Source organism: Microcaecilia unicolor, chromosome 1, assembly GCF_901765095.1.
Source record: "Microcaecilia unicolor chromosome 1, aMicUni1.1, whole genome shotgun sequence".
NCBI classification, from domain to species: domain Eukaryota; kingdom Metazoa; phylum Chordata; class Amphibia; order Gymnophiona; family Siphonopidae; genus Microcaecilia; species Microcaecilia unicolor.
Window position 1 is genome coordinate 373,971,214 of NC_044031.1, and position 27,830 is coordinate 373,999,043.

At 47.0% G+C, this 27,830-nt stretch overlaps 1 protein-coding gene across 1 annotated transcript in view; it reads right to left on the reverse strand.

Moving 5' to 3' along the window:
* DNAH5 (dynein axonemal heavy chain 5) overlaps positions 1–27,830 on the reverse strand; it is a 925,453-nt gene that overhangs the window by 374,312 nt on the left and 523,311 nt on the right. Inside the window, 2 exon segments of the mRNA XM_030220396.1 lie at positions 9,844–10,067; positions 16,113–16,326. Of these exon segments, the coding sequence (XP_030076256.1) occupies positions 9,844–10,067; positions 16,113–16,326 (438 nt within the window).

A 27,830-nucleotide genomic window follows, 5' to 3' on the forward strand; every position in this document is an offset into this window, starting at 1 on the left:
TCATATGCTGCATAGAATGTTCAGTATTTCTGTCTCTCAAGGGGATGGATGATAGTCTAATAGCTCCTGACCTGGTTTCTAATTAGTTTCAGTTGAGCTTTAATTAACCTTTGGGGGTTTTGTGCTCCTGGGCCAGTTTTATGCTGAGTCTCAGTTGACTTAGAGGTGCCTGTTTGGCTTATCTTCTGAATCAACTTCTCAGCTGTGCTTCAGTTGAGTTGGGGGTGCCCTCCTGGGCTTCTTCTCCTGACTAAGTTTATTATCTGGGTTTCAGTTTAGTTGGGGTGCCTTCTTTGGCATAAGATCCTGTTAAAAAAAGGCAGCTGTTCTATGGAGCTGAGGTATATCATATTTTCAGAAACTGTCCTGGTTGCACAGTGGTGCTGGGCACCTGCGTGGCACATTTGCAGCAACCATCTTGGTTATACAGTGGTGCAGGTCACTTGTTTGTATGGTGGCAGAAGTCATCTATATTGCACAACTGCAGCACCCCTTTGAGTTTCATCCCGGTAGCAGCAACCACCGTTCTTACTTGAATGCTAAGAGCACATATAATGAAACCTCCATAACAAACACTGTCAGTTACAAAAAAACCACTAAAAAAAAAACACTCTTAACGTTCAAGTAAAATTATTAAAGGGAGCTGTTAGCTCTTCTCTTTTGTACATATTCTCGAGAGCATCAGGATTTATTGGACCCCTGAGGCAGGTGTTGTTTGCGCCAAAACATGGCCCATGTCAGGTCTTTATGAATAAAGGACTCTCGATTGTTTCCAGTCTTGAAGGCCCTTTTGTGCTTTTTTTTCTTTTACAGTTGTAAAGCTGCCTATGGGGCATCATATTTACTAGCTACCTATGGGACATTGGATGCACATTTGTATGGCTTCCCAAGCAGCAGCTGACTACATGACTTTGGTTGCACTACCTATAAATAGGGTACCAGATGCAGCATCCACACACTTGCCATAGCTATCATATTACATGCAGCATCTGTAGATATGGCTTCAGCTGCAACATGCAAGATGCTCCTGGGTAAGATTATTAAGTTCAGAACAAAATGTACTGATACTATTTATGTTTCAGTTTGTGATTCCATTGGTCATTGTTTCAGAGATGGTATACCTGGCGATAGAATTTGGCACAATTGTTTCTCCTATTTCATGGTATGATTTTCTAAAACTGTTTAAGAAATACAGTGTGTCCTACTGTACATTAGACACCTGCCACCCCCACCTGATGCAGTCTACTCCTTTGTCTTTTTATGCTGCTTTGACTTGATTCAGGTACAACTATCTTTATTTGCATCAAAACGCTCCTCATGGGGATTGTGTGTTTTGTCTAAATCTGAATTAGCTACAATGTTAAAGTCCCCTCCTATGATGGTCGTCTGAGATGCATATGGTTGGATCAGCTTAATAATAGTATGGAAAATGTTTACTATACACATTAGGGGCATATATATTACAAAGCAAATAAGGTGTCCTATGTATAACCACCTGGGCTATAATATAGCGCCCTCATGGGTTAATGTGAACTCATTGTGTTTCAACATGAAGGGATTTATGAAACAAAATGATGACTCCCGCTTTCATCTTCTGTGCCGGAGAATCAATATACCCTCCAACTCACCATGTTTTATGTTTTTGATGCTCAGCTGACAGACTTGTGAGTTCTTGTACCAAGTAGAGCGCTGCTGAGCCCGATACTCGGACCAGGTTCTGCTTGGTGGCCAGACAACCCCAGGTTTCACCTGCGCTGACCACCGTTCCCCAGAGGTTGAGGCCCTAGGTGCGGGTGGCCTGCAGAACTTACGAGACAGAGATGGAAGTAGGGTAGTGAACGTATCGGTCAGGCAGGCAGCAGGCAAGAGAGTGATTCAGGTACACGCAAAGTCAACAGGCAGGCAGCAGGCAAGAGAGTAATCCAGGCACAGGTAAAATCAATAGGCAGGTAGCAGGTCAAGAGAGTAATCCAGGTACAGGCAAAGTCAGTAGGCAGGCAGCAAGCAAGCAAGAGAGTAATCTAGGCACAGGTAAAGTCAATAGGCAGGCAGCAGGCAAGAGAGTAATCCAGGTACAGGCAAAGTCATCAACGAGGGACAAAGTAGAGAAGACGCAAACTACTGAGCAATTAACACCTACCAAAGTAGAAGCTGAAGCATGAAGTCCAGGAAGAGCTCAGCTGATAAAAGCGCTGGCGTCTGACATCAGCAGGAACCAGCATGGAGAAGGAGCACAGCCATAGGATAAGAGTAGGGGGAGGAGGAACCGGAAGACCAATAGGAGAGAAGCAAGGGAAGCCAGGTACAGAGAGAGCAGACACAGGTGAATAGAAGCAAAGCAATTAAGCAGCCTGCAACCACCGTCTCTCCGAACAAACCCAGAGAAGAACTACACACACATGGCTGAGGGCTGTGCCAGTCAAGTGAGCGTGTCGACGGGACCCCGCGCAGCCCGAGGACACCACTTGCTTTGAGGTAGGGGACATGACATCAGCGGAGGTTAAGTGTGTTTCTTGAAGCATGGCTATGAAGGCCTACTTTCTATGGAGTGTTTGCAATATCTTGTTCTGCTTTATAGGAGAGGATATGCCTCCCACATTCATAAGTACATAAGTACATAAGTAGTGCCATACTGGGAAAGACCAAAGGTCCATCTAGCCCAGCATCCTGTCACCGACAGTGGCCAATCCAGGTCAAGGGCACCTGGCACGCTCCCCAAACGTAAAAACATTCCAGACAAGTTATACCTAAAAATGCGGAATTTTTCCAAGTCCATTTAATAGCGGTCTATGGACTTGTCCTTTAGGAATCTATCTAACCCCTTTTTAAACTCCGTCAAGCTAACCGCCCGTACCACGTTCTCCGGCAACGAATTCCAGAGTCTAATTACACGTTGGGTGAAGAAAAATTTTCTCCGATTCGTTTTAAATTTACCACACTGTAGCTTCAACTCATGCCCTCTAGTCCTAGTATTTTTGGATAGCGTGAACAGTCGCTTCACATCCACCCGATCCATTCCACTCATTATTTTATACACTTCTATCATATCTCCCCTCAGCCGTCTCTTCTCCAAGCTGAAAAGCCCTAGCCTTCTCAGCCTCTCTTCATAGGAAAGTCGTCCCATCCCCACTATCATTTTCGTCGCCCTTCGCTGTACCTTTTCCAATTCTACTATATCTTTTTTGAGATACGGAGACCAGTACTGAACACAATACTCCATGTGCGGTCGCACCATGGAGCGATACAACGGCATTATAACATCCGCACACCTGGACTCCATACCCTTCCTAATAACACCCAACATTCTATTCGCTTTCCTAGCCGCAGCAGCACACTGAGCAGAAGGTTTCAGCGTATCATCGACGACGACACCCAGATCCCTTTCTTGATCCGTAACTCCTAACGCGGAACCTTGCAAGACGTAGCTATAATTCGGGTTCCTCTTACCCACATGCATCACTTTGCACTTGTCAACATTGAACTTCATCTGCCACTTGCACGCCCATTCTCCCAGTCTCGCAAGGTCCTCCTGTAAACGTTCACATTCCTCCTGCGACTTGACGACCCTGAATAATTTTGTGTCATCGGCGAATTTAATTACCTCACTAGTTATTCCCATCTCTAGGTCATTTATAAATACATTAAAAAGCAACGGACCCAGCACAGACCCCTGCGGGACCCCACTAACTACCCTCCTCCACTGAGAATACTGGCCACGCAATCCTACTCTCTGCTTCCTATCTTTCAACCAGTTCTTAATCCATAATAATACCCTACCTCCGATTCCATGACTCTGCAATTTCTTCAGGAGTCTTTCGTGCGGCACTTTGTCAAACGCCTTCTGAAAATCCAGATATACAATATCAACCGGCTCCCCATTGTCCACATGTTTGCTTACCCCCTCAAAAAAATGCATTAGATTGGTGAGGCAAGACTTCCCTTCACTAAATCCGTGCTGACTTTGTCTCATCAGTCCATGTTTTTGTATATGCTCTGCAATTTTATTCTTAATAATAGCCTCCACCATCTTGCCCGGCACCGACGTCAGACTCAAGAGTAAAGTTTCAGAATCATTAAATAACAAATTAAAAAGAGATGACAGCAAACAATAATCAATTGTGTTCTGGAAATGCTGTCACAGCCAGCAACATCCCAGAGATATCATTCCTCTCCATATAAGAAATAGTAAACACCAAAAATAAACTGTAAAGCCCAGAGGAGAACAAGTGGCTCTGAACCCCCCAAACCCCATTTCAAACCATTCTATTCTCAGAAACCCATCAACCCCTCCCCTCCCATCCCCATCTTCCCCCAGTGAAATAAAATCCCCAACCCCTAGGAAAAAAGTCTCCTAACCCCAACAAATCCCAGAACCCATCTCAAGGTGAGTTCAATCATTTAACATCGCCCAAATCCCCCTTCCCCCTCTAACAAGTTATCACCAGAACTACATAATCTAAGCCCATCGAGAAGGAGAAAAATCCCCTCCCCTCGAATTATAACACAAACCCTGGCAATTCCAGAACTGCAACCCAGCTTACCAATATGTAAACAGTCACTTTTAAGTTATCATTTCTTTTTATACAACTTCCATTTTTGTATACCTGTTGTATACTTACTTCGAATTTTTGAACTTTGACAGTAATCTAGTTATATGTTATCATATGGTTCTTCTAATGGAATGGAAATTTACTATATTCTGTACTGTAGTTGGATGTTTAAAATTAATAAAAAATAATGAAACATAAAAAAAATAAAAAATAAAAATCAGTAAAAAGAATAAGTATGAATGAGCTACAAGAACATCCCATAAGAACTAAATAAACCAGTTTCTCATGTGTGTCACTAGAGCAGAACAAAGGTTCCATACGTCACAAACAAATTAAGGAAAAAAAAAAGGCCAACTGAAAATAGTATTCTGCTCCCACAGATTTGAAGCAGCTGATACCAAAAGCATAAAGGAGTTGCAGCAGGAAAGCGGAGCTCTACTGGACCAGACAACTCAAGTATATCTAGTCAGATATGTGGAGTAGAAAAAGTCCTTCATCAAAAAAAGGAATGCAGCAGTCAAAAAGGCATAAGAAGAAGAATCCATCCAGCAGCAGGCAACTGGTTCAGGAGCTATTCCAATGAGCAGTGGAGGAACTGCTGGCTCAACTGATATTAGTTACCAAGTGGTTCAGAATGAGCCATTATTTGAAATGTTTCCTTTTTTGCTGTTTAAATTCTTTTTTTTTTTTTCATTTTTGATTTTAGTCCATCATCCATTCACTAGAGATAGAAAAGTTGCATGATGGCGACCGAGTAAGTCGCCCCTAAGTAAGCTCCGGGCCTCGGAGTGAACCCCGGGCTCCTAGCTCACCGTAAGCTCATTGTAAGCCCAGGCTCCAATGGTAACTTCACCAGGAAGGAAGCGGCATAAGGTGAGCGGAGCGGCGATTGGAGCAGCCAGGCCGAAGAAGGTGACAAGTGAAACCGCCATTGCCCTCTGGTGCAGGGAGAGGTTGTTGACCCTCTCCCCAGGGGGACCCGCGAGGCCTGCGCGACGGAGTTCGCGCACCCAGCCTGCATCCAGCCCGCCCTCCCTCCTACCCAGTGAAACCTACCGGACACGCACTGTCGGACGTCCCGTTGTGCACCCAGGCTCTCACCAAACCTCCTCCCACTTGCTACCTTACCAGCATGACGGGAGACGACTGAGCCCCACCGAGACCACACGGTCGCACATCCCGATCGCGCACATGGCTCGGCCTATCAACACCTTGTCCGTAGATCGAGAGGACAGCGAGAGCGAGGTACCGGACTTGGTGTGGCTGCACTAGGAAGGAGCAACAGTGAGGATGCATGGCCGCATCTGTTGAGGCAAACGGATCCCTCGAGAGCCTGACCGGTGGAACCACTCACCTAAGTCACCAGAGAAGTGGTGATATCACGAGGATCGGAGGCAACACGGTGCTGAACACCGATGCCCCTGCCCGGGATCGGATACAGACGACACAATCCAAGACTACTGCCTCCATCCCCAGCTCCTTACCCTCAGACGTGCAGAGACGACACCCAGGGGCAACGCTAAACGACCATCCACTAGAAGCCCATCTCTCTACTCCTAAGGCAACGTTTACAGGTTCACCCACCAGGCCAACTCTCCACTTCCAGCAGTGATTACAACGTCCAGACTGACTGTGAGTAAATCACCTATACCCCTATTTAAAAAAAACCCCACAGACCTTATCCCACCACACACCCTACAGAACCACAGCCTGCCAGAAGCCAAACCGATCTTCACCAAAATGAACACCTACAAATTATTCCGAGTAATCTACTCCTTATCAATGATCCACTTAGCATTAACTACCCCACTCACAGAAAACAACATCATCCCCAAAGATTGACCAGACACACCTCACCTCATCAAACCAACAATAACCAAAACAAAGGAAGCACATCAACATGCGGAAAAACCCAACAGAAGGGAAAGGTCCCCCACAATAAACCCATGATAACAAAGAAACGCCAACTAACAAAAATCCACATTACACCAAACACTACCAACCTATACCAAACAATTCAAATGGGCTACATCAATGCCAGATCCGTAGTAAACAAAACGACACTAATAACAGACTGGATCACGTCAGGAAACCTCGATCTCCTCTTCATCAACGAAACATGGATCCACGACCAAAATGACCCCATAATCCTAGATCTTTGTCCCCCAGGATACAAAATCGTTCACTGGACCAGGAAGAAAAAGAGAGGTGGAGGCCTAGCATTAATCTATCGATCCCAGTTCATCGAAACCATTGCCGAGTCCATAACACCCCAACTTGAAATTGCCTCATTCAGAATCTACAACAAAACCCTATATGACCATCTGACCTCTGTCCTATTTTATAGACCACCAGGAAATCGGAATGAAAGTCAGACTATCTTCAACGACTTCATCTCAAACACATGTATGACCAACTCCAATATACTATTACTAGGAGATATCAACCTTCACCTAGAAGACCCAACCTCCTCAAATGCATGAGAATGTAAGGAAGTCCTCCACTCTTGGGACCTCACATGGCCACAAACACAAGCAACTCACGTCAAAGGACACACATTGGACCTCCTCTCATACAAGCTGCCAACAAACCAGAATATAATAATAATAGACACCAACTGGACAGAAACACCTTGGACCGACCACTATAAACTAACCATATCATTAAAATGGCGAAAGAAGAGCTCATACCGCACACAAAAACATAGCATCTACAGCACTAGAGGTCAAATAGACCCGGAAGCATTCTGGCTACACATACAGAATAACGAATGGAAAGCTCAAACAAACTCCACTGACTACCTAACAGAATGGGACAACAGATGCAGAAGCACACTAGACGAAATAGCGCCTTTACGAACAAGAACATCAAGTAGGCATAACCCCATACCATAGTTTAACGATGAATTGAAAAGACTAAAAACTCAAGCCAGGAAACTCGAACGAGCTTGGAAAAAACTAAAAGACGAACAAACACATAACGCTTGGAAACAGACACAAAGAAAATATAAATACGCAATAAGACAAACCAAAAGAACATACTATAAAAACAAAATAGGGCCAGACTACAACGACACGAAGAAACTTTACCAACTTGTGAACAAACTTCTAGACACCACAGCGGTCACTGCTACCAATATAGACATCCCATCCGCAGACAAACTCGCTAATTACATCAAAGAAAAAAATCATAAATCTACGCAAAACGCTACCCCAGGTCAATACTGACACCGATAACTTAATCGACAGCTTGGACCTAAACCCTGGAGAACATCCAGTCAACCGAACTTGGTCAAATTTCACACTCCTCACCATCGAAACAGTCACCCAGGCGATCAAAAGATTCTCCAGCACCCACTGCAAACTGGATACCTGCACTAGCCACCTACTAAAATCCGCCCCAGACCGCTTCGTAATGGACCTCACATCCCATCTAAACTACATGCTCCAACACGGTCTTTTCCCAGCAGAGCATGGCAACATCCTACTTACCCCAATCCCAAAAGACACCAAGAAAAAAACTACCGAACTTGCTAATTATCGTCCAGTTGCATCTATTCCACTAGCAGTCAAACTGATGGAGAGCATGGTGACCAAACAAATCATTGACTACATGGACAAGTTCTCAATACTACACGAATCACAATCGGGATTTCGCCCCCTCCATAGTACCGAAACTGTGCTAGTCACTCTCATGGCCAAATTCAAGCAAGAAATAGCCAAAGATAACAGTATACTCTTCCTCCAATTCGAACTGAACAGAGAAAAAAACACATTGCCTCATCCTCTCATCTCAACACAATACAATACGTACAAACCCTCAACCTTAACCACTCCAGAACACACCCGCCCTATATCAGACAACTTGAAAATGCTCAGCGTCATAATAGACCGCAATCTTATGCTCGAAAGCCAAGTGAACTCCGTAATAAATAAAATGTTCCACTCAATGTGGAAACTTAAACGAGTAAAACCTTTCCTCCCGAGGGTCTCTTTCCACAACCTAATACAATCAATGGTAGTAAGCCATGCAGACTACTGCAATGGAATCTATGCGGGATGCGAAGAACAACTCACAAAGAAACTTCAGACCGCCCAGAACACAGCAGCCAGACTGATATTTGGCAAATCGCGATTCGACAGTGCCAAACCCCTCTGAGAAAAATTGCACTGGCTTCCAATCAAAGAGTGCATCACTTTCAAAATCTGCACCCTGGTCCAAAAAATCATCTATGGCCAAGTCCCAGGGTACATGACAGACCTTATAGACCTTCCACTCAGAAACATAACCAGATCATCCCGAACATACTTAAACCTTCACTACCCAAACTGCAAAGGACTTAAATACAAAGCAGTCTATGCATTCAGCTTCTCCTACATAAGCACACAACTATGGAACGCATTACCAAAAGCTGTGAAAACCACATATGACCACCTAAACTTCAGGAAAGCATTAAAAACCGACCTGTTCAAAAAGGCATACCCTACCGACCCAACATAACCATCTACACACTGCAACACAGCAAAACCAAAGATCATAATGGACACTACATAATCTCCTCTCCTGGATCCCCATAATAATGGACACTATTTAACCTTCCTCTCCTCTAGCCCCATTGTACCTAACTACATGTATCTAAAATCAACTTTATCACCTTGTATTTGTTTTTCTACTGGACTAGGCGAATGCCTTTATGATATTATGTAAGCCACATTGAACCTGCAAATAGGTGTGAAAATGTGGGATACAAATGAAACAAATAAATAAGTAATCTGCATTTTATATGTGAAGAAGTTTCATAAATTTACTTCCCAACTTGTTCTTCAAACCAAATTAAGCGAAACTAGCAAATTAATTCTACAAATCATGGAATCCTTTGATTTAGACCCATAAGGTCATTCCATATATTTAGTATAATACAGTTTTATGGTTTCCAAATGTATTTCCCATGCAAAATAACTACCAAAAATGTTGTAACTCTTCAAACAGCAAGATGCTAGTCTAGATTTATTTTCACCAGACGTTATACATTGGCTTCCCCTTCCCCATACTTACCATAAGCCTATGATTATTTATCAACCATTGTAGCTGCACAAATTTTTACAAATATTTAAATTAAGCTTGCCCTTCAATACTTTGTATTAAAAAATAAATGCATTCAACAACAGCTAATGTCACTAAAATATCTGCAATCAATGCAAGTGAACTTTTAGACAGTTCTGAAACCCAACTATGCTATCCAAATACTGTACCTGTGTCATAATATCTGTAATGTTCCCAGGTATGAACTTACATTTGAATTACTGATGATCTCAGAAAGTGAACTCAGCATGCCTTGCCAGATCCTGGAAAGATCTCGTAGGTTGAAAATATAGTGGAATTTGGCTGGGGTAGGCAGCATTTTTATCTTGGTCATCTGCCACAGTTTACGAGTCAGTGGCACAAGCTTGGCTACACAATTCCTCACTTCTTCTGAAAACCCCCGCTGGGCACAGTAATGACCTAATCCAATCACTCCTGCCAGATAAAGTAAAACAAAGGCTTACAATTAGAAAAGACTGTTGGGGCAGATGTACAAAAAAACACTGCCTGAGTAAAAGAAAATCTTATTCTTTGCCATCTTTCCTTTTTCATGTTTCAATTCTTTTTTTTTTCATTTTTGTTTTAGCACACACTAAAATGAAAAATGAAACAAAAATTTGCAGTTTTCAATAAGGAAAGGATATGAAGCAAAACAAAAAATGTTTTTGTTTCAAAATTAAATCGGATCCAAAATCCAAATCTGAACACTATAACAAATATAGGGTACCTTTTGCATGCTGAAGCTCCCTTTTACCGCCACCTGGTAAAAGGGAATTTCCGGAAGGGACGAAATGGCCATGCAGTAAGTGAAACACTTGCCACGTGGCCATTTCCTGGTTAGAGCCTTTACTGCCTCCTATTTAGGGGTTGGTAAGCACTGCCTGTTTACTGTTGAGTATGCCCCCAGACTTAGAAAATACAGAAGTATTTTCTAACACCTTAGTTGCCTTGTGTCAGAAGCTGGGACTACCGCAGGGTTCCTGAGTGAACTCGGCAGTAGATTCAATTTGGCGAACGGCAACACGGCGGTATGGATACCGCTGCATTGCAAAAGGGTCCCATAATTTTCCTTGTTCAAAAGATCTCAGGAGGTTGTGATACCTCAAAGGAACAGCAAAAACATATAGTACTGCAATACCTAAACTTTCAAGAAGAAACAGGTTCCTTCTTCAGATATAGCCCAACCTACTAAGAGGCGTGGAGGGGATAATCGAACGGCGCCGGCCAAATAGATGGCCAGCCATCTATTTTGGTGGCGCCGCAAAGAGCTGTCCGGAACCGTATTATCGAAAAAGATGGCCGGCCATCTTTTGTTTCGATAATACGGTTGGGGCCGGCCAAATGCCATAGATCGCCGGGTTTGAGATGGCCGACTTTGTTTTTCAGTGATAATGGAAACTGGAACCGGCCATCTCAAACCTGGCCAAATCCAAGGCATTTGGCCGTGGGAGGGGCCAGCATTCGTAGTGCATTGGTACTTCTGGATATTTAGATCTTGCTGATCAGTTATGTTATGACTTACTTGTTCTGGAGTGCTGTATTTTGTGATACTGTTTTGAGAAATCTCTCTATATAAAAAGCAACACCAACGTTCTATGAAGCCTCCAGCCGGAAGTGTGAAGGGGGCGAGATATCCGGTTTCCCTATGAGTGTCTGCCCCGCCCTCTCTGTAACACAGTCAGTGAAGGAAAACAGCAGAGCACGAAATCAAATCGCTGGCTCTGTAACAGTGAAGGACTCAGAGGGGGGAGGGGAGAGAGGCCAGAGGGCAGGGACACACACACTCCCACATGCACACAAAAGAAAACATTGCTAGCCCCCCGTTTCATTTGCATCAGAAACGGGGCTTTTTTACTAGTGTTCAATAAAGACCATACAAATTAAAAAAGTCCCTGCTGTGCATTTTGCCTTGATGGCCGTGCACTTCCCTTAATTGCCGTAGTTCTCTTGATGGCTGTCTTTCTGCCCGAATGGAAAGATCAAAACTGTTTTTGCTCACAGCTTTTTTAGTAGTAACAGTGGGATTTGAACCAGCCACCTCTGCATTACAAGACCAGTAATGTAACCACTTGGCCACAGCTCCACTTACTTGGATGTCCCTCCCTTTTGATTATGCCCCTCCAGGTCTCTCTCAGCCACTCACAGACAGCTAAACGCCAATTAGGTGCTTAACTTTTGGCACTCAAATGGAAGTTAACAGAAATTAAGCACCAAAATGGGGATGAAACGGAAGTTAGGCACTTAAGTGCCCTTAGGTGTTATTCTATAACTTGGCACCTAAATGATCTAGCATGAAACTGCAAAGGAGGTGTTCACATGGCCAGGTGTTCCTACCAGGGGCGTAGCCAGACTTCGGCAGGAGGGGGGTCCAGAGCCCGAGGTGAGGAGACACATTTTAGCCCCCCACCCCGGCACCACTGACCCCCCCCCCCCCCCGCCATTTTTGACCCCCCCCTCCACCGCCGCCACCACCACCAACTTTGATCCCCCCCTGCCGACAACCCTCCCCTACCGCCGCCGTCACCATCAGCTACCTTTCTTCCGGCGCAAGGCTTCGTTCTGTTTCTGTGAGTCTGACGTCCTGCAGGACGTCAGACTCACAGAAACAGAATGAAGCCTTGCGCCGGAAGAAGAGGACCTCGGCTGGCGGGGATTGGGGTCCCCCGCCAGCAAAGGTAGGCGATGGCAGCAGTGGGGGAGGGTTGGTGGCGGGAGGGGGGTCAAGAGGGTCATCAGCAGGGGGGGTCCAGGGCCAAATCTACGGGGGCCCAGGCCCCCATGGCCCCACGTAGCTACGCCACTGGTTCCTACTATTTAAGCAAACACTTTATTGAATGCTATCAGCTAGGTGCCTAATTGCCACATTCAGGCATACCTATTTACATTTCCAATATAGCAAGCATAAGTGATGGTGCCTAAATTTAGGCACCTAATTGCAGACTTATGATAGTATTCTATAACACATTAGATACACAATTTTGCTATTATAGAATAGAAACAAAGAAAAATGTAGGCAGATAAAGACCATATGGCTTATCCAGTCTGCTCATTCATGCAATCTATTTTCCCTATCATGCCCTTAGAGATCCTATGTACTTCTCCCAAACTTTCCTGAATTCAGATACTGTTTTCGTCTCCACCACTTCCACTGGGAAGTTGTTCCACAAATTCACCACCTATTCTGTGAAGAAGTATTTCCTCAGGTTACTTCTGATTCTATCCCTTTTCATCTTCGTCATACACCCCCTCATTCCAGAGCGTCCTTTCAATTTAATGAGACTCACCTCCTGTGCATTTATACCACGTAGGTATTTAAATGTCTCTATCATATCTCCCCTCTCCTGCCTTTCCTCTAAAGTGTACATACTGAGATCTTTAAGTCTGTTCCTATATGTTTTATGACAAACACAATTGATCATTTTACTAGCCACACTCTGGACCGACTCCATCCTGTTTATATCTTTTTGAAGGTGTGGTCTCCAGAATTTTACACAAATATGGATGCCTAACTTGCCCCTATAGCCTAATTCCTCAAGTCTGGTTTTCAGACTGCCTATAAAGAATATTTAAGACATATCTACATACAGTGGGTTCTGTTTATGATAAGTTACATGTTTTTATTATTCTTTAAGACCAGCATTTGACAAAAGTGGAATAGAAAAGCAATAAGAAAAGCAAATGGAACTTCAGTCCTCTCTGGTGTTTAATTTACAAATTTCTCTGAAATGTCATTATTTGCTTTAAAAAAAATTACTGTTTATAGCAGTAATAGCTCCTTTAGTGCAAATACCTACTCAACTTCCCAGTGGCTGAAAGCACCCAGATATGCAGCCCCCCATTACCTCTCCACTCTCATCTCTCCCTACATTCCTCCCCGTGAACTCCGCTTACTGGACAAATCTCTCTTGTCGTCCCCCTTCTCCTCCACTGCTAACTCCAGGCTTCGCTCCTTTTCTCTCGCGGCACCTTATGCCTGGAATAGACTTCCTGGACCTGTACATCTAGCTCCATCTCTACCTGTTTTCAAATCTATGCTGAAAACCCACCTTTTCACTGCTGCTTTTTAGCTCCCATTACTTCCCTCACCTGTAACTGTCTTGTCTGTCTGTATTATTTAGATTGTAAGCTCTTTTGAGCAGAGACTGTCTCTTTGTATCAGGTGTTCAGCGCTGCGTGCGTCTGGTAGCGCTATACAAATGCTTATAATAATAATATGCTGTGTGCTTTACAATGTACTAAGGCAGGAGTGGGCAACCTATGGCCTGTGGGCTGCAAGTGGTCCGCCACCAAATTTTATGCAGCCTGCGAGCTACTGGTGTCACAGCACCCCCAAAATTTTCTTTCCCTACCTCTCTCACGCATGAGGTATTTTAATTCCTTACCTCCCTCTCCCAGGGTGGCAAATCTACAGTCACCATATGAGGCATTGCTCAGCCAGTTGGGCAGGGATTTGAGTATCTGCCAGTTTCTGCCTCCTCCAAAACAGGAAGTTTGAAGGGGGCAGGAGCTGGCAGGCCTTGAGCATGGGCAGAAGCTCAAGGCTGCACAATGTCTTTTCGCCACCCTAAGGGAGAGAGGTAAGGAATTAAAACAGCTCACGGGAAGGGGAAGTGGAAGGAAGGAGAAAGATGCTGGAGTGGGAGGGGGTGTTAAGTAAGGAAGGAGAGAAATGCTAGACATGGGAGAGGAAGGAAATAGAGAGATGCTGAAGGTGGGGAGGGAAGGAGAGAGTTGCAGCCGCTAGAGATAGTATGGACATTGATGCAGCCCTCTGTGTATAAATGTTGCCCAACCCGGCACTAAATTATTTATGCATATATAAGGCAAGCACATTTTCAAAGGGAAACTCCATGTAGGATTTCCTTTTGAAATTGCAATGAAATGAGGAACAGTTATCAAACTGTTTTATGGCTTTAACACACATTATTTGCCCATAAGCCATGTTACAGGGTACTCTCGCAAGTTATATTACCATAACTCACAATAGTTACTGTAGGATTCATATTAATGAGATACAAAACATGCAAATGCATATATAAAACAGTTCATTGATAATGCGGCTTATTCCTGGAAAAATACCACCAGCAAAAAAGCTGGTGCTATTTTTCTGTCCTTGGCAGTTTTTTTAAAAAATAATTTGTATTAAGACAGGTAAACAATGACATTAGTAACAAAGTAAATCAATAAACACAATGCAGATTACAATATTCCACAAACCATGTATAGCAGGCATATATACATCAATAAAAATTCCAAACAGCTAACACCCTCCCAAACCACCCCCTTCCCCCCAGTCCTAAAACTGTACCCAGGAACTTCTTAAAGGGGATGGCCAAAGAGGCATAGAGCTCCTCCCGAACCCCTTCCCTCTCACCAATTATAAATATCCCTCTAAAAGGCCACCTGATATCTGAGCCCCCCCACCCAGAAGCCAATTCCAGCCCCCACTCCCGAAGCCCTCCCCAAGTAAAGATCCTCATCAACCACATGGCACCCTCAAGTCCAGATCCCCTATAACCAGAAGACCCCTCAATCACCACAGACTCCCCCAACCTCCCATAGCCCACCCACCCCCACTGATCTATCCAGGGGGTCCAGTGGGGTTGGGCAGGAATGATCCCCAGACGCTCCTACCTTTGTGAGTGACCCCTAGTGGTAAGTGCCATATAAGGGCATCATTTTACAGCAACTTGACACCTAGCAGTAATAGAACAAGACTAATGGCAGGGATCAGCGGAACCATTTTGAATCCGGCACCAGTAAGGGCAGGAGTGACTGGGGATCACTACTGCCTGACTCCAGGGATATGTGAAGGTAGGACTGGGAGGGCCTATGGCTGGGTGGGTAGGTAGTCCTTTGTGACTGGAGGGCCTTTTGGGAGGGAGGGGATCTGGACTTGAGGGGGGACTTGGGCTGGGGGTGACCCTCTGGTTTGGGAGTCTTCCAGTTGGGCTAGTCTTTAGTGTGTGTGTGTGTGGGGGGGGGGGGGGGGGGGGTTGAGACGGGACTGGAATTGGGGTTTTTTCTGGGTTAGGGGCATTCATGGACAGCTCTGTGCTTCTTTGGCTGGCCCCTTTAAGAAGTGCCCATGACAGTATCATAATGCTGATTGCAAGGTTTTTCACAAGCAGCATTATGCAGATTGGGAGTGACTAAATTGCGTTACTGAGCTATGTTAGTCATTACTATTGTAACTTAAGGTGCAGTAAAAGCCAGACTTTTACCACACCTTATTGTCTACCACCCAGAGGATCCATTGAGATGGGGAACCTTTTTCGGCATGGGTTTTACTATGGGTCAACAGTTGCTTTCCCATGGTAAAATGTGAAAACTGCCCTCCTATTATAATTGGTTATCCTACTGTGTGCCATTGCTTAATTTTGTGAATGGTTTGATAGGATCCTCATATTCTGTTATTCGGTTTACAAAATCCTAAAATCCATGAAGTAAGCAAACACTAATTTATATAGTTCGTTTTACCGAAGATTTTGTCAATGGAAGAGTTGGATGGCAGGGTACAGTTGAACACAGAAAATTGCCTCTTTAGTCTCTGTGGGATATCATTGCGGCCTCCACCAGGATGGATCATTGCAGCCATAAACTGAATGTCCAAAATATTGGTGAATTCTCCTGGCTTCTCCAGATTATAGAACCCATTTTGCTCCATCAGTTGTCGAACAATCTCATTAGTAACCTAAAAAAAGACAGACATTCAAGATCAAAAAGGATACAATATTTTACTGGCAACAAAATGATGTAAGTTAAGAAATGGTACATAAAGGATCACAAATATTAATATTTCTTTGCTCCTAAAACTGAGAAAATGAGCGATATTACGGAGAAATTCAATATTAAATAACATAAGCCTCAACTGCCTCGGGCTAAGACTTACTACATACAACCACTTGGGGCTACTTATCACTGGCTCAAAGGTAGACTGAAAAACTGCAGTGGGAAACAACTCCCATATCAAGGAGAAAAAAAAACTGCTACCTTTAATAAACTCAAAACATAGCACTGATTTAACTCAATTTTAATCAAACTGAATTTTTTTTTAAGTTTCTAAGGCTAGAGCTCTCCAATACAATGTATCACTTATCTGGAAAAACATTGCCGAAAGGATCTTCCTTAGCGCCAGCAGCAGATGAATCAGCGACTAGTAAGTTGTGTCCATCTACCAGCAGGTGGAGATAGAGAACACTGAACTGAAGTACCTCATGGGATGGAACGCTCTTGGCTAGTCAGTATTCTCTATCTCCAGCAGGGAAGTGGACGGTTTCTCCACCAGTTCCTGGCTTCTTCTTCTGCTCACTCCTGGCCTTTGGTTTCAGGGTAACGTTGGGATGTATAGCTAAGTGGCACCGCCTTTGGGGGGGCATACCTGGTCTCCCCAGGTCCCTCTCCCACCCAGTTCCACTCTCTTTTGTTGCTTCCATTCTCCTTTCTCACAGTTAAAATCAAAACAAAAAAACAGCTCTTTAAATCCACACCGGTCTGCCTTGGGGCAGTTGCCTGTACTCTCGGTAATGGTGGATGTTTTCCTCTGGGAGTTGAGCAAAGAGAGTTGGGCATTTACCTACAGCAAAACAGACCTCAGATGGGACCCCTGTTAGCGCTCATTCGGTGAATGTGCTAGCTGCGCCTGTAGCGCGTCGGGGCGCTCGGAGCAGGCATTGGGTCCTGCAATGGCAGCAGAACTTGTTAAACACAGCTCTCACAATGCCAAGTGACAAGCAGCTTCTGGTCTTTGTCCAGGAGGCTGTACTACATCCCTGGTAGCAGAGGGGGTCAGGTCCACAAAAGCCACCAGTGTTTCCTGCGCAGCCAAACACACTCCCTGCCTGCTCTTCAGGACAACAAGGTAGTGGCCATTTTGCAGTGTGAGTCTGATGCGCTTTCCTCTGATGGGTCAGCTTTGATTTTGGGTGCTGCGACTGCTCTGTCTGGCTTACCTCCAGCGCATTTTAATTCTCAGGTAGCTCAGGCAGCTGGGGGAGGAACGGAACCGTTCTTCCCTGAGTTTGTGTTCTTGATGCACAGTACCTCTTAAATGCTGAAGGGCAGTCTGGGAGTAGGGTTGTGCCTATTACTGAGCAGCAGGAAGAGGTTCCTGCCTCCAAGAGGTGCTGCAAAGATTCTGCCTCAGATGCAGGGTTTGTGGCCCCCCCTTTCTCTCCATCGGTCGGGGCCTCTTGGCAATGAGAGGAACTAGAGGAGGGTGAGATTCTACATGAAGAGGAGGGTGAGATTCTACATGAAGAGGCAGATGACCCTGCGGTGGTCTTGGTGTTCCATAAGGAGGAGTTGCTCGCCTTTATTACTAAGGCCCTTTGGGTTCTTAGTATTGCAGAGCCGCAGGTTTCCAACCCGGCTATGGACAATCCCAAAATGGCTAGTAACGTGGAGGGGCATAATCGAACGTCGCCGGCGAAATAGATGGCCAGCGATCTATTTTGGCGGCGCTACAGCTGGACGGAACCGTATTATCGAAAAAGATGGCTGGCCATCTATTTTTTCGATAATACGATTTAGCCTGGCCAAATGCCAGAGTTCGCCGGGGTTGAGATCGCCGGTTTTGTTTTTCAGCGATAATGGAAAAAACTGCCGGCCATCTCAAACCCGACCACATCCAAGGCATTTGGTCGTGGGACGAGCCAGCATTTGTATTGCACTGGCCCCCCTCACATGCCAGGACACCAACTGGGCAGGCCTCTAGGACTTGTTGCTGCTGTATAGCCTTGGCACACCAGTTGAGACCTGAAGACTAATCTCTTTGAAAAAGTCCTTTATTTGAATAAGCATGTTTACTCACAGTTAACTGCAGGTCAGAGGTTGTGCACGCTGGCAAAGAGTCTCCCTGGGACTGAGATTAGCAGTAGGTCAGAGCTGGCAGAATGGTGTACAATGCCCTCTTCCAGCAACATTCAAGGTAATAACTAAGTTCTCTAACGTGGGTAACACATGAAAGTGATCTAAAACTAGCTGACAAAAATGGCCACTACCTCACGGACTACCAGAAACAAAACTGGACACACTCTGACCCAGTTAGCAGGGGGAAAAGCACCATGGGAGTAGAGCCCACTACCCTACACCCACCACAATGCATTGCTGATGTGACTCTGCAGTGCACCTAACAGAAAAGGTGTCACACTCACCCGAGAGCCACATCACAACCAGGGAAAGGCTGTCAGAGGATAGAACACATTCTGCTGTCATGGAGGTGAGTACGGCATTTGAGGCTGGCATACAGGCTAGCAAAAAAGGTTTTTAGTTTGATTGTTTTAGTGTGGGAGGGGGTTGGTGACCACTGGGGGAGTACGGGGAGGTCATCCCCGATTCCTTCCGGTGGTCATCTGGTCAGTTGGGGCACCTTTTTGAGGCTTGGTCGTGAAAATTAAAGGACCAAGTAAACCCAGCAAAATACTGCTGAACGCCGCTTTTTTTTGTTCTATTATCGGCGAAAGCCGGCCATCTGGTAGCCACACCCATGCCCGCCCATGTCCCGCCTTCACTAAGCTGCCGACATGCCCCCCTTGAACTTTCGCCGGCAAGGCGACAGAAAAGCGGCGATGCTGTCAAAAAAGCAGCTTTCGATTATACCGATTTCACCGCTTTTAAGAAATTGCTGGCCATCTCCAGATTTATGTCGGGAAATGGCCGGCGATCACTTTCGAAAATAAGCTGGATAGTAACATAGTAGATGACAGCAGAAAAGGACCTGCACGGTCCATCCAGTCTGCCCAACAAGATAAACTCATATGTGCTACTTTTTGTGAATAGCTTACCTTGATTTGTATCTGTCTTTTTCAGGGCACAGACCGTAGAAGTCTGCCCAGCACTAGCCCCGACTCCCAACCACGAGCCCCGCCTCCCACCACCAGCCAACACTGAAATTCACCAGATATTCCTTCTCATATCCTCCCCACCACTTCATCCTTGCTGTCTGTCAATCCCCTATGCCTTCATCATGCCACATTTTCAGGGTCCACAGAATTATGCAGCAGCACACATTGAATGACAGATCAACCCATGGCAGCCACCAGTGTAATTGTGTGGGATCTGACAGAAACATGCTCTTGGCAAGTACTATACATCTATATATAAAAGAAATGAGAGCAATTTTATAACTTTGTGCACATGTAAACAGCATGCCCCTGATTTTTCTTACACAGCTATCAGCAAATTTTCAAAACAAAAACGCTTAACAAGAAAAAAACTCTTGGGGATTTTATAGGTATCTATTTATACTTCCCCTTTGGCATACCCCATTTCCCAGCTCATTTTACACGTGCATTTATAAGATATAAACTAACCCCTCCCACGAGAATTCCTCCACGTGTCAAATAAATTTATGTATATACAGACTTCATTAGTTTAGCCACCTATGGGGAGGGCAATTTATAAGAGACTATTAGGCTCATTTGCAAAACAGAAAAACGTTTAAAAAGTGGCACAAAGCAGCATTTGGACGTTTTTTTTCACAAAAATGTCCAAATCAGTATTTTCGAAATACAAGGTAAGGGGGCAATGGTCAGATGTGTACCTGGGAGCATTTTATGAAGTCCACTGCAGTGCCCCCTAGGGTGCCCTATTGCTTTCCTGGGATGACAAGGGAAAGGGAAATGGGACTTGATATAGTACTCGTCATCCTCGAGCCTTTCTGATCCATGCAGCCATACACAAAATGATCTCCGCGCAGTGGGCTACTCTAGATGCACCGCTGCACCTTTCTAAGGCCATGTCTCAGCTACATCCACTTGTATATAGATAAACTCCGTCTGCCTAGAGTTGATGTCTTGGTGGCAGCTGTCAACAAAAAGACCACCTTGTCTGTGGAAGGTGGAGTTGCGTTAAAAGATGTGCAGGACAAGAGGCTTGAGGCCTCCCTCAAGCTCTCTTTTGAAGTTTTGGCGCTCTCTTTGTAGGCAGCAGTGTGCAGTTCTTATACAGCTCGTGCCTCTGAGTTGGATGCAACAAATGGCAGATTCCGCCCAGGGAACTGAAGTCGGAGTTCCCTTGGAGCTGTATTGAGTTTTTCTGGGATCTTGCCAGGTATTTGTGACCTGGATTGGCTACTGTTGGAAGCAGGATACTGGACTTGATGGACCTTTGGGCTGTCCCAGTGTGGCAATACTTATGTACTTAGCCTATTTGGCAGCTTCCTTGTATGACCTGATTCGGGCATCCGCAAAGCGGATGTCTTTGTTAGTCACAGCTCATCGTTTACTTTGGTTGGCCCATTGGGCAGCCGACACGGATTCTAAGCAATGCTTTATTCGTTTGCTGTATAAGGGTTTCTTGCTGTTTGGGTAGAATCTGGAGAAATTGGTGAAAGACCTCCATGATTTGAAGTCACAGCGCCTGCCATAAGATAGGGCATGGCTCCAGTCCAAAATGGGGTCATCTCGGTCTCGTTTCAGAGATTCATGCTGTTATCTGCCTGGGCAGTCAGGTACCACTTCCCACGCTCATTTTCTGCCTTTCGTTCAGACAAACGTCCGGCCTCGGCAGCCACCAGACAATTCTCAGTCGCCTCCTCCTTCTCCTCTTCTCTCCCCGCTCAATGATGGAGTGCTGGGGTGCTCCTTGGCTCCAATTGGTGGATGGCTGAACCTATTCTTTTGTCGCGTCTCTCGCGCTTGCCGCGCTCTCGAGGACCTTGGCATACCTTCAGGCTTCTTCCCCGGGAGCGCGGGGTTTGTGAGTCCATAGGCCACTACCGTGGAGCGGCAGTGGCAGGCAAAATCACCTTCCAGGTAGAGATGAAACAAGACTGGCCCGGAACCCCAGACTGGAGTTCTACGCCGGAACACTCGGAACTGGAACGCACTGGACGGGTGCGCACTGGAGTGGGGCCCGCTGGACTGGACACACTGGAGCGGAACTCGTGGAACTGGAACACCCTGGACCTAGGCTTCACCTACACTTGACTGCCTTTCCCCGAGGGTTGAGACCTCAGGTTCTGGCAGCCGGTAGGACTTACAGGAACAGCAGGAATGAAGATCCAGGAGTGCCCCCTGGCACCTAGGCGAAGGCAAGGCAGACAAGCAGGGACTGTCCGGGTTCTGGCAGGCGGCAGGATTCAACACAATGACTAGTAAACTGTACCCAGGCTAATAGGAACGCTATACCCAGGCAAACCAGTCATACACAGGAACATACACAGAGCAAACTCAGGAGACTTGGAAGGCTATACACCAGCTAACAACTAAGCTGTGCCCAAGCTAACAAGTCATGCACTGGAAACAAATGCAGAACACTAGCAAAGCTTTACACAGGCTACAAGCCAGACGGTGCCTAAGCTGGCTAGTCTGTCACTAGGAACCAACACAGAGAACTAGCAGAGCTATGCACAGGCTACAAGCCAGACGGTGCCTAAGCTGGCTAGTCTGCACTAGGAACAAACACAGAGAACTAGCAGAGCTATGCACAGGCTACAAGCCAGACGGTGCCTAAGCTGGCTAGTCTACACTAGGACCAATCACAGTCTTGGGATAGTGGCTAGCAAGGGCGGCTAGTCTAACACTAGGAACAAACACAGTCTTGGGATAGTGGCTAGCAAGGGCGGCTAGTCTAACACTAGGAACAAACACAGTCTTGGGATAGTGGCTAGCAAGGGCGGCTAGTCTAACACTAGGAACAAACGCAGAGAACTAGCAGAGCTATGCACAGGCTACAAGCCAGACGGTGCCTAAGCTAACTAGTCATGCTCTGGAAACAAACACAGAGAACTAGCAGAGCTATGCACAGGCTACAAGCCAGACGGTGCCTAAGCTAGCTAGTCATGCACTGGAAACAAACACAGAGAACTAGCAGAGCTATGCACAGGCTACAAGCCAGACGGTGCCTAAGCTAACTAGTCTAAACAAACACACAGCACTAGCAAAGCTATACACAGGCTACAAGCCAGACGGTGCCTAAGCTAGCTAGTCTAAACAAACATAGAAACTCACACAGAGCAAACACAGAAACTGTGTACAGAGCACTCTATACACCAGGACCTTTAGATGAGATGCAAAGGCCAGGACTGTAGTCTTCAAGTGATTAATAAAGCCCTTCAACACCAGAGCCACAGCTGCAGCAATCACCTTGCAACCAAACAGAGGCTTGACACACAGAGCAGTCATCCCATAGGAAGGAACAGCGGGAGCCATCTTGGATACTGGCAAAGAGGAAGAGGCGGCAGCCATCTTGGAAGAGGCATAGCCCACACAGGTGAGGTTCAGTAGGGCAATCAGCACACAGAGCCAGAGAGAACCTAAGACAGACACAGACACAGAGACAAGCAGAAGCCAGCACAGACACTGACTCCCAGAAACAGGGTAAGTCTGAGGGTTGTCACGGCCACAGACGGGACAGTATCCCCTCCTCAAGACCCCCCTCTCGGTCTCCCGGAGGCGGTCCGGTATCCAGGGGTAACTATGGTGAAACTTCCTGATAGGTCTCAAAAGCCAGACTGGGCTGGAAGTCACAATGAAGTTCAAAACTGGCAGACAAAAGTAGAACTTGTGACCAGGAAGCTCCTTCGAGTCACCACGGGGCAACCTCAGGAACATGGATGCATCAAGAGGAACCCAATTCAAAAGTAACCCTCCCCTGAGGGAACCCACAATGTCCTGAACCTCTTGGCAAATCCATGAAATGACAGGAACAGGGCTAGAGTCACTACCCCAGCTGACATCAGAAGCTGGGCTGAGGCTCGAAGTGGCATTCCCATCTTGACAGGAGCTAGACGTCTGAACAGAACTGGATCTGGAACTAGCACCCGGGTTGACATCCAACGCGGAGCCGGGATAGGAACCCGGACAGGCCTCAACCCCTTGACTGGAACTGGATTCAGGAGCCTGACTGAAACGGGAACTCAGCAGAAGGTCAGCCTCCTGACGGACACTGGAACTTAGGACGACCTCAACATCTTGGTCGGAACTGGAACTAGGAAGAGATTCAGCTGCAAGGCTGGACGCACCCCTCTGCCCGGACTGGGACGTCTCTCTCGCCTTAGCTTCAGGAATATTTCCCAGGGCAGGATCAGAACAAAGTTTATCACGGTGCCCTTGGAACGTCATCTCATCTTCAAAAGCAGACTCAATATCTCGGCTGGCCTCTGCACTCGGTGCAGACTCAGCATCTTGACTGGAACTACCACTCGGTCCAGACTCAGCATCTTGGCTGGACTTGCAACTCGATCCAGACTCAGCATCTTGGCTGGAACTACAACTCGATCCAGACTCAGCATCTTGACTGGAACTGCAACTCGGTCCAGACTCAGCGTCTTGACTGGAACTGCAACTCGGTCCAGACTCAGCATCTTGACTGGACTTGCAACTCGATCCAGACTCAGCATCTTGACTGGACTTGCAACTCGATCCAGACTCAGCATCTTGACTGGAACTACAACTCGATCCAGACTCAGCATCTTGACTGGGAATGCAACTCGGTCCAGACTCAGCATCTTGACTGGACTTGCAACTCGATCCAGACTCAGCATCTTGACTGGAACTACAACTCGATCCAGACTCAGCCTCTTGACTGGACTTGCAACTCGATCCAGACTCAGCCTCTTGACTGGACTTGCAACTCGCGACGCCCTCTGCCTCCTGGCAGGGACGGAACTTTAACTGAGGCTTGGCAGAACACACCCTTTGGACAGGGATCGGAGGCTCGATCTGACGTGCCCCTCGAACTGGCCTTCGGAGCTTGACCGGAGGTGCCCCCAAGACTGGAAGCGGAGGTGCCACCTGAACCACCCTGTGGACTGGCACCGGAGGCTTGGTTAGAAGCCCCCCTCGAACTGGACTCAGTGGCTTGACTGGACGGGTCACTTGGACAAGAACCGGAGACTCGACCCGGAATGCCACTTGCACAGGAATCCGAGGCTCCATCGAAAGCTTCCCTCGGACTGCACTCGGAGACTTCAGAGGGCATGCCACTTGAACGAGGACTGGAGGCTCGACCTGGAGCGCCCCTTGCACAGGAATCCGAGGCTCCATCGAAAGCTTCCCTCGGACTGGACTCGGAGACTTCAAAGGACGTGCCATCTGCACGAGGACTGGGGGCTCGGCCCAACGCGCCACTTGAACTGGAATTTGAGGCTCAATCGAAGGCTTCCCTCGGACTGGACTCAGTGGCTTGACTGGTCGAGTCACTTGGACAAGACCTGGAAACTTGAGTGGAATCGTTACTTGAACTGGAACTGGAGGCTCAGTATGAAGCATCCCCTGGACTGGACTCAGGCTCCTTGGTGGCGTCACTACTAGGACTGGACTCAGAGGCTTGGTCCGACGCCTCACTCGGCCAGACCTCCGAGGCTTCACCGGCTCCACTTGAACCCCTCCTCGGACTGGACTCAGCGCGGGTGGACTGGAGTCCTGAAGAGGCGCAAACCCACCATGGTACCGCTGATTGCTCGGCTGAGGCAGCTGAGGAGCCCGGCGTGGAGGAAGTCCCCGGCGTCTTCTGTCAGCCTCAGCTTCTGGCGTATCCTGCAGCGCTGGAACCGAGAGAAGTTGGAAGCGGTACATGAAGAGCTTCGTAGAGGGATCTAGAGCAGAAACGGGGTCTTCAAAAAATCTTCGCCCAGAAACGCGCTCTCTCTCCACTGCTGCTTCCAGAGTATCTTTCAGGGCTGGATCCGACAAAAGTTGGACCCGGTACTCCTGGAGGGTCGTAAATGAATGCAAAGACAAAATCGGGTCGGAACTGGATTCTGAACCGGAATCAGGAGTTACACCGGGTTCGGAACCCGGATTGTCCTTGGAATCAAAAAAAAAAATCAGAAGTTCCCCTCGGATTGTCCATAGGGCACGAACTTATGGGCATGAAGCCCACCTGGACCGATGATCTCGCCGAACTCATGGCCTTTGCATCCTGTCGCATCTCTCGCGCTTGCCGCGCTCTCGAGGACCTTGGCATACCTTCAGGCTTCTTCCCCGGGAGCGCAGGGTTTGTGAGTCCATAGGCCACTACCGTGGAGCGGCAGTGACAGGCAAAATCACCTTCCAGGTAGAGATGAAACAAGACTGGCCCGGAACCCCGGACTGGAGTTCTACGCCGGAACACTCGGAACTGGAACGCACCGGACGGGTGCGCACTGGAGTGGGGCTCGCTGGACTGGACACACTGGAGTGGCCCCACTGGACTGGAACATACAGGAGTGAAACCCGCTGGACTGGAACACACTAGAGCGGAACCCGCGGAACTGGAACACCCTGGACCTAGGCTTCACCTACACTTGACTGCCTTTCCCCAAGGGTTGAGCCCTCAGGTTCTGGCAGCTGGTAGGACTTACAGGAACAGCAGGAATGAAGATCCAGGAGTGCCCCCTGGCACCTAGGCGAAGGCAAGGCAGACAAGCAGGGACTGTCCGGGTTCTGGCAGTCGGCAGGATTCAACACAATGACTAGTAAACTGTACCCAGGCTAATAGGAACGCTATACCCAGGCAAACCAGTCATACACAGGAACATACACAGAGCAAACTCAGGAGACTTGGAAGGCTATACACCAGCTAACAACTAAGCTGTGCCCAACCTAACAAGTCATGCACTGGAAACAAACGCAGAACACTAGCAAAGCTTTACACAGGCTACAAGCCAGACAGTGCCTAAGCTGGCTAGTCTGTCACTAGGAACCAACACAGAGAACTAGCAGAGCTATGCACAGGCTACAAGCCAGACGGTGCCTAAGCTGGCTAGTCTGCACCAGGAACAAACACAGAGAACTAGCAGAGCTATGCACAGGCTACAAGCCAGACAGTGCCTAAGCTGGCTAGTCTGCACTAGGAACAAACACAGAGAACTAGCAGAGCTATGCACAGGCTACAAGCCAGACGGTGCCTAAGCTGGCTAGTCTACACTAGGACCAATCACAGTCTTGGGATAGTGGCTAGCAAGGGCGGCTAGTCTAACACTAGGAACAAACACAGTCTTGGGATAGTGGCTAGCAAGGGCGGCTAGTCTAACACTAGGAACAAACACAGTCTTGGGATAGTGGCTAGCAAGGGCGGCTAGTCTAACACTAGGAACAAACACAGTCTTGGGATAGTGGCTAGCAAGGGCGGCTAGTCTAACACTAGGAACAAACACAGTCTTGGGATAGTGGCTAGCAAGGGCTGCTAGTCTAACACTAGGAACAAACGCAGAGAACTAGCAGAGCTATGCACAGGCTACAAGCCAGACGGTGCCTAAGCTAACTAGTCATGCTCTGGAAACAAACACAGAGAACTAGCAGAGCTATGCACAGGCTACAAGCCACACGGTGCCTAAGCTAGCTAGTCATGCACTGGAAACAAACACAGAGAACTAGCAGAGCTATGCACAGGCTACAAGCCAGACGGTGCCTAAGCTAACTAGTCTAAACAACACACAGCACAAGCAAAGCTATACACAGGCTACAAGCCAGACGGTGCCTAAGCTAGCTAGTCTAAACAAACATAGAAACTCACACAGAGCAAACACAGAAACTGTGTACAGAGCACTCTATACACCAGGACCTTTAGATGAGATGCAAAGGCCAGGACTGTAGTCTTCAAGTGATTAATAAAGCCCTTCAACACCAGAGCCACAGCTGCAGCAATCACCTTGCAACCAAACAGAGGCTTGACACACAGAGCAGTCATCCCATAGGAAGGAACAGCGGGAGCCATCTTGGATACTGGCAAAGAGGAAGAGGCGGCAGCCATCTTGGAAGAGGCATAGCCCACACAGGTGAGGTTCAGTAGGGCAATCAGCACACAGAGCCAGAGAGAACCTAAGACAGACACAGACACAGAGACAAGCAGAAGCCAGCACAGACACTGACTCCCAGAAACAGGGTAAGTCTGAGGGTTGTCACGGCCACAGACGGGACAGTATCCCCTCCTCAAGACCCCCCTCTCGGTCTCCCGGAGGCGGTCCGGTATCCAGGGGTAACTATGGTGAAACTTCCTGATAGGTCTCAAAAGCCAGACATAAATCACTGGGCTGGAAGTCACAATGAAGTTCAAAACTGGCAGACAAAAGTAGAACTTGTGACCAGGAAGCTCCTTCGAGTCACCACGGGGCAACCTCAGGAACATGGATGCATCAAGAGGAACCCAATTCAAAAGTAACCCTCCCCTGAGGGAACCCACAATGTCCTGAACCTCTTGGCAAATCCATGAAATGACAGGAACAGGGCTGGAGTCACTACCCCAGCTGACATCAGAAGCTGGGCTGAGGCT